Source organism: Buceros rhinoceros, unplaced genomic scaffold (genome assembly GCF_000710305.1).
Source record: "Buceros rhinoceros silvestris isolate BGI_N320 unplaced genomic scaffold, ASM71030v1 scaffold1032, whole genome shotgun sequence".
Lineage (NCBI taxonomy): Eukaryota > Metazoa > Chordata > Aves > Bucerotiformes > Bucerotidae > Buceros > Buceros rhinoceros.
This window is the reverse complement of record NW_010400423.1, coordinates 31514-38712: the sequence shown is the minus strand read 5'-3', so window position 1 is coordinate 38712 and position 7199 is coordinate 31514. Positions and strand designations below refer to the sequence as shown.

The 7199-nt window shown below is 37.5% G+C and overlaps 1 protein-coding gene across 1 annotated transcript in view; it reads right to left on the bottom strand.

Annotated features, from left to right (window-relative positions):
- Positions 1–294: 294 nt before the first annotated feature.
- The window catches only part of LOC104489641 (macrophage mannose receptor 1-like), a 33765-nt gene continuing 26860 nt past the window's right edge, over positions 295–7199 (bottom strand). The window contains exons 25-30 of the mRNA XM_010131827.1: positions 6701–6866; positions 3905–4057; positions 2260–2376; positions 1829–1996; positions 825–860; positions 295–494 (exon numbers count right to left, since the gene is read on the bottom strand). Coding sequence (XP_010130129.1) covers positions 295–494; positions 825–860; positions 1829–1996; positions 2260–2376; positions 3905–4057; positions 6701–6866 — 840 coding nt within the window. The remainder of the gene's footprint in view (positions 495–824; positions 861–1828; positions 1997–2259; positions 2377–3904; positions 4058–6700; positions 6867–7199) is intronic.

The following is a 7199-nucleotide window of genomic DNA, read 5'->3' as shown; positions in this document are numbered from 1 at the left end:
AATTTCACATAGTAAATATCTGTCGGAATTTTTGTGTAACATCTCTGGAGCTCAGCTGTGCTTATTATGTGACAAATATATGTGAAACATAAACTAAACAAAATGAAGTCTTTAATACTTTGGAGGGAATTTTAGAGGGAGTATATATGTGTTTGTGTTTATATAAATCCATTAACTTTATACTTGTGAAGAGAGGAGACTATTATCTGTGCAGGAAAATGTAAAGCTGTTGTAAGATCTCAGAGATTCATAGGCGGGTTTTTGTTAGTTGGAACATAGGGGCCTTTTGTCAGCCTACATGTCAGTGTGTGCCTCCTTTTCTAGGATACCCACAGTTGCTTCTGGTCCACTCATTCTGGCTGAAGTATGTAGCATGTTTTGACTTTTCCTCCTCAAGCAGAAATAAATTATACTTCCAGCAACAACTATAGAAAGGGTGAGAAGAACAAACAGCCAGATGATGCCAGTGGAAAGTACTTTCTCCATTTTCCCTCCTGGAAATGGATGAAATGGAATCAACACATTTGATCTTAAGAGATTTGAGAATCTAGAATTAAATGGGATTTCTTTAACCAGAAATCAGACAAATGCAATATGCATGTAAATTTTTAGTTCAACAAATGGTTTCGTTTGCGATTTTTACTAACAAAACTAAATATAACTAAATCTATCAAAACCCAATTTACTTTAGAATAACCTCTTTTTTCTATATCTAGATAGAGATGAATTTTATCAACTTTTTAAGTACTGTCAAGATTAATACCCAGAAACTATTTATTTATATTCTTGTATTTGAGCTTCTGCATAGAAGGAAGTATGCTTACCTGTGTTTTCTGTTGACATCTCTGTGTTTTCAGGAGCTTTTAGAAGGAAAAGAAAATGTTTAGTCTGAATGCTTAAAAAAAAAAAAAGTGAGGCATTTTAAACTTCCTGAGTCCAGATGCCCTGACAAGTCCCCCTAATCCACTTGTTGGTGACAATTGCTCTCCCAGAGAGATGGAGCCAAGCATGTGTAAACATCTGATAGGATGATTGGCTCTGTCATTCCAAGAGCATCTGACTTCCTCAGTTGAGATATCCACCAAGACATGAAAATGTAGCCCACAGGATCCTTAATCATTTTAAGGTGTTTTCAGAAACAGGAAAAAATTCCTGAATTCTCAAGTGGAAGTTTAACCAAAGGAAAAAAAAATTCTGGATCACTTTCATTTAACCTCAGTTAGAAATCGAACTCATGACTCATGAATATTCTTGTGGATGATATTTCTGCTATCAGGACAGTACCAGCATTTTATGAAACATGATTCTATCATATGTGGATAAAGAGTGGCACAAGATTGTATGTTATCGTATTTCTCTAACATATCATCTCAGAAGACAGTAATTAAAGCGATCACCAATTCCAGCATTTGTACAAGATGGAGTTTTCATTGCATTCATCAGAACAATACCTCTTTTTTTAGAAGATATTCAGCGGAAATTAAACAAGAAGATGCTTTTGAGCTTAGATGGTGTGGTATTTGAGGGAAAATTCTACTGAAAACTGTTTATTAAGAATGAGAGATCTTTGACCATTCTTTTGCCTAAACATAAGGGTTCTTCATGGTGGCTGCATGGGGCTGATGGTAATTTTACAGGACTTATGGGAGATGCAGACTTCTGCAGAAGCAGTCAGAAGCCATGTGGGTCTCCTCAGTATTTAAGCAGCTGAATCCTGCAATTAGGATCTGGGTTTTACACACACACATATGTTTTCCCTTTTTGCTTTATACAATCAAAATACGTTATCAGACTTGATTAACCTTAGTGTATTAGAAATATTACCTACTTTTTGGTTTTTTACAGATATATCCTTTTTTGAAAGAACAGACGTTGGTGTTCCAATAGCCAGACAATGCACATGCTTCTCCACACTCTTTATGCCTTTGGTTTGAAGGTTCTCCCATTTGCCAGTTGACAAAATCCATTGCAGATTTGTCTGTCCATACCCACTGTCCTAATATTTTAAATGAGCATGTATATATAAAGTACAGGGGTTTAGACAGATAGAATAAGTTGTAATGGTGAAAACAAAAATTTATGACCTTAATAGATAGTTACATGTTTCAGTTATGTTTCTAAGCATATGTAACCATGCTTTGAAATAATCTTTGCATGATTTTTATATATATGTACTTTCAAGTATACAAAGTTGCTTTCTTTTTAGTATCATCATTTTGCATGATATGATAATGTATGATTAAATATTGAAGATATTACCTCCATCTTTTTTCTTTAGCCCTATCCAAAAGTTCGGTGATTTTCCATGGAGTATCTTAATGGTGTCTGACAGAAAGTTTGCTTCAGTATAGTCTCCTACTGATACCAAATTAGCAGCTGAAAAAATATTAATGAACAGATCACAATGTCTCGTTTTCTTGCAGCTTAAGTCAATAAACACATAAATACGCAAAAATGTATAAAAGACACTGATTCTTGTGTTTAATAGTCACTAGTCTCATTATGGTTATTTTATCACTATATTGGATTTTGAGCATGACTGTGAGCTGTAGAGATGCAAATCAGCATAAAGATGTGGATTTTTGTTTAGCCTTTGTTATTCTAGAGAAGAAAAATTGCTCTACTGTAATACTTTTTGGACAGGTCCAACCACACCCCAGAATGTAATGTAAGTCAGCTGAAAGTGTGGGATGTAGTCAGCACCACGTATGTCGCCTCTACAGCTCTGTCACCCACCAGTGGCTGCGCAGCATTTTTGGCAGTGTTTGCTGCTATGTGCTGCAAGGGTAGATAGGATGTGTAAGCAGCTAGAGGTTGTGGTCCAGAAGATGTCCAGAAGTTGATTTGTAATTCCTTGGCATGACAAATACACAAACCTGTGTTGGGGTCATCAGGAAATGATCAGCTTCCACCTGGCCAGTGAGTAACACGTAAGCAAAAGTGCAGGAATTTAGAACATGGACCAGCGTCCAAATGTGACCTCTCATTCTGGTTATTAGTGTAATGTTTACTTTTAAAAATAATTATGTGATTTATCTTTCTAAAGAACCATTTCTGTTGTAACACATCTGTAAATTAAAATGCGTTTGCAATGCTGCTTTTTCTGTTTACTCAGCCATAGATGAGCATTTTCATACTTATGATGAAATGTTGCTAGAAACACTTGTATTCTCTCTTGTGATTAAATGACTATCACTCAGACTTATGGTGCTAATGTATAGGATGTTTCCTATTTTTACAAACACTGTAATATATGCTGCGTCACAGCAATTCTCAGTGAACAGTCAGGAGAAATCAGAAATGTGGTGTAAAGTGTCTTTTCCGCTCGCCTGATCCACATACAGCTTTTCTCTCCGGTTTGTAGACAGCAGTGGGGCTGTTCCAGAGAACAAGCTGCATGGATGGCTGTGCTTTACTGGTTCATGAAATTTAAACAATTTCTCCATCTTGTTTGTTGTCCAGCCAGTGAGATCCAATTAATTAATGAACTCAATCCAATCAATCCAATCAATTAATGAACTGTGCCCTGGAACTAACAAAGACAACTTTCTCATGAGTTTACACTGCGTGTGGATTCCCACTTGTCTGAGGAAGGGAAAGCTAACCCTGCAGTCTGTGCCTTAGTGATAGTGTGAGAGTGTTTATCTCCCCACCCAGTTACTGATTTCCATAAAACTAGTAGGAATTTGGTATTTTTTAGATATTCATATTACATCTGGTATTTGAGATATCACATCTCTGTCTTTGACAAAGTTTAGTTCTATTGTGAAAAAACATTCTCAGAAAAGTGAGCTAAAAAGCGTTAGGTTTGAAGTTTTAAAGTAATTTAAGATTTGCTTAGCAATGTCACCATTATTTTATGTGTTTACTTAAACCTTCAATCTTTCCAAAATAAAACACTCACCTAGTCGGGAACACTCCTGATGAGCCTGAGACCAGCTTCTTTTCCTGGAAGCCTCGAAGTAATAGCAGTGATGATGGAAAGGTATCCAAGAATTTTGTCCTCTTGATTCTGGACATTTTCCAGGAAGTTGAGGGGGCTCAGTAGGGGCTGTTACTGATGAGAGATCAAGTAGTGGGAATCCAGTTATTTTATAAAATTTCTTTTCCCCATTATACTAGTAAGACAAATATAAACAGATGGTATTAGGTTTGTCATCATAGAAGAAACAAAACATGACGACACCAAGGTTTGTGGTGTGGCTGACATGCTGGAGGGAAGGGATGCCATCCAGAGGGACCTTGACATGCCTGAGGGGCGGACTTGTACAAACCTCATGAAGATCAACAAGTCCAAGTGCAAGGTACTGCACCTGGAATGGGGCAATCCCAAACACAAATACAGGCTGGGCAATGTGTGGATTGAGAACAGCCCTGCAGGGAAGGACCTGGGAGTACTCGTGGATTAAAAACTGACTACGAGCCAGCAATGTTCACGCTCACAGTCCAGAAAGACAATCACATTCTGTGCTGCATCCAAAGAAGTGTAGCCAGCAGAGAGAGAGGATTCTCCACACCTGGAGTACAGAATTCAGCTCTGGGGCACCCAGCATAAGAAATACATAGACCTGCTCAGTGGGTACAGGGGAGGGCAATGAAGATGAGTCCAGCAGGTGTACACTAAGTCCGTAATTTCTCTATATTTAATTCACACCTCACTTCTGCTTCTCTTGTGAGACCCCACCTGGAGTACCACATCCAGCTCTGGGGTCCCCAGTACAGGGAAGACATGAACCTGTTGGAGTGAGTCCAGAGAAGTCCACAGAAATGATCAGAGGGATGGAGCACCCCTCCTGTGAAGAAAGGTGGGGGCTGATGTTGTTCAGCCTGGAGAAGAGAAGGCTGCAGGGAGACTTTATTATGGTCTTCCAGTACTTAGAGTGCACCTACAGGAAAGATGGGGAGGGACTCTTCATCAGGGAATGTAAGTGATAGGATGAGGGGTAATGGTTTTAAACTGAAAGAGACTAGGATTAGAATAGATATGAGAAAGAAATTCTTTATTGTGAGAGTGGTGAGGCACTGGAAGAGGTTACTCGGAGAAGTTGTATGTGCCCTCTCCCTGGAAGCGTTCAAGGCCCAGTTAGATGGGGCTTTGAGCAACTCGACAGGATGAGGGGTAACAGTTTCAACTGAGGAAGATTTAGATCAGGTGTGAAGAAGAAATTCTTCACCGTGAGGGCGGTGAGGCACTGGAACAGGTTGTGCAGAGAGGCAAGCTGGCCTTGTGGAAGGTGTCCCAGGGTTTAGAACAAGATGATCTTTAAGATCCTTTCCAACCCAAACCATTCTGTGACTAAAAAAGCTTGTCTATGGCTTTAATGTTGTACTTGAGAGCATATTTTGCTTCATATTCATTTATCATGATGATTAGGAAGATGCACGAGTCTATAAGAAGTATAAATTTTCTCTAATATAATTTTTATAATTACTCTAGCATATGCAGCTGGTTTTGTGACATACATATCTGCTTAATTCATTAAAAATACGATTTTTAAAATTACTTCTGACACTTCAGACTTGTTTTTTGACAGAATCAAAACCTTATAGAAAAAAAACTGTGATTGTGAGTGAAAGTGTTGGTATAACTAAACATGGTTTGCAGGGTTTTTTTATTAAACTGCATCCTGAATAAATTCTGTAGCAATTAGTACAATAGGAAGATTTTGGATGAGAAGATAAATGCAGATGGAATGAAAATTAAATGTTTTGCCAGATTACATCTTCTTCCTGTGAGTCTTCTATAGGCTATTTCTTTGCCAGTTAAGGGAAGTTCTCAAATTAGATTTCAAGAATATTAAACTAGAAGGGGACACTATATATAAAATTTGAGGATCTTAAAATGTAATTTGGCATGGAATTTTATATTTTCTAAAGATTCAAGATCTTTCATAAATGTTGACAAAAACATGAATATAGCTAAATTTTGAAATATTTATACTTATTTCCGTAGAATTTATAGAAATTTGTGCTTAGAAGGCTCCTCGAGGGGTTATTTACTTCATCCTTGTGGTCATAGGTGACGTGCAGTAGATATATAAATTCTAACAAATGTTCGTCCCATCTGTTCTTAGCAAGCTGTAATGATGGAGATTCTCTGACCTGTCCAAAGTATTTGTTAAAGGCTTCTGTACTGATAAAATCAGAAAGTTTTAAATTGCTGTATTTGAGTCTGTTACTCCTTTCCAACTCATATGAAACAAGGGGAAGAATTTAATTCCATTCCTTAGGGCTTGTTTTTAATATTTAAAACCGATAATCTAGATTCTTTTGGTCCTTTGCTTTGTAGTCTTTTGTCCAACTCCAATTACAAATTTCCATTTTAATTCTTGTTTCCTGGTCATCTGAAAACCCTAGTTGACTGAGAGCCTTTTTGTGCTTTTGGTGCTCCAAACTGGATACAAAATTTCATCTGATGCCTAATCAAAACAGATCTTACAGCAAGTGAATGACTTTTCCTATGAGAATGAATAGTTAAGAAATTAATGAGTATAAAATCCTTTGTTTCTTAGGCTTTGGGCAATTATTATTATGAATTTATTTACCTCTTGGAAGAATTAATGTTTAGAGCTAGGTAGCTGCTGATGTCTTCCTGCATACTAGTGTATAAACCAAGTAATTTTTCAGTGCCTTATTATATTTAGTGCAGCTGATACATCTATATACCCTTTAGTTAAAATACTTATATTCAATTGCTTACCATCTGATTTTTTACAGGCAGAAAAGAATTTTTCCTTGCAAGAAGCTGTCTTCCAGGTGCCATCAGTGTCTAGGTAGACACATGCTAACATCTCCTTTGGTTCCCCGCTGGACCACTTGCTGTAAGCTAACCTCCATTTGTCAATCCATTGATACTTGCCATTGGTCTGAAAGCAAAATCTATACAGTAATTTCAAGGTTGCTGAGAGTGACGTAACTACTACACAGGATCCTCAAGAGAACTCTGATGTAACCAGTAAGAATCATATGCTTACTAATGCCCCCTTTTTGTGCTTGTAAATGCTAACTAAGAAAGGGGGCATGAGAGAAGGCATGAAACTGGGAGTCAGTTAAGATACCATGTTGGTACGACAACCCGGAGCATGGGAAGTGGTAGTGTGGGTGGAAATGTTCTCAATAAGCAGTACTGATCACAATCATTTTTGTTGTAGTTATTGTGGATGAGATTTTTGGGGAAGAGTGTTGAATGTCACAACAAA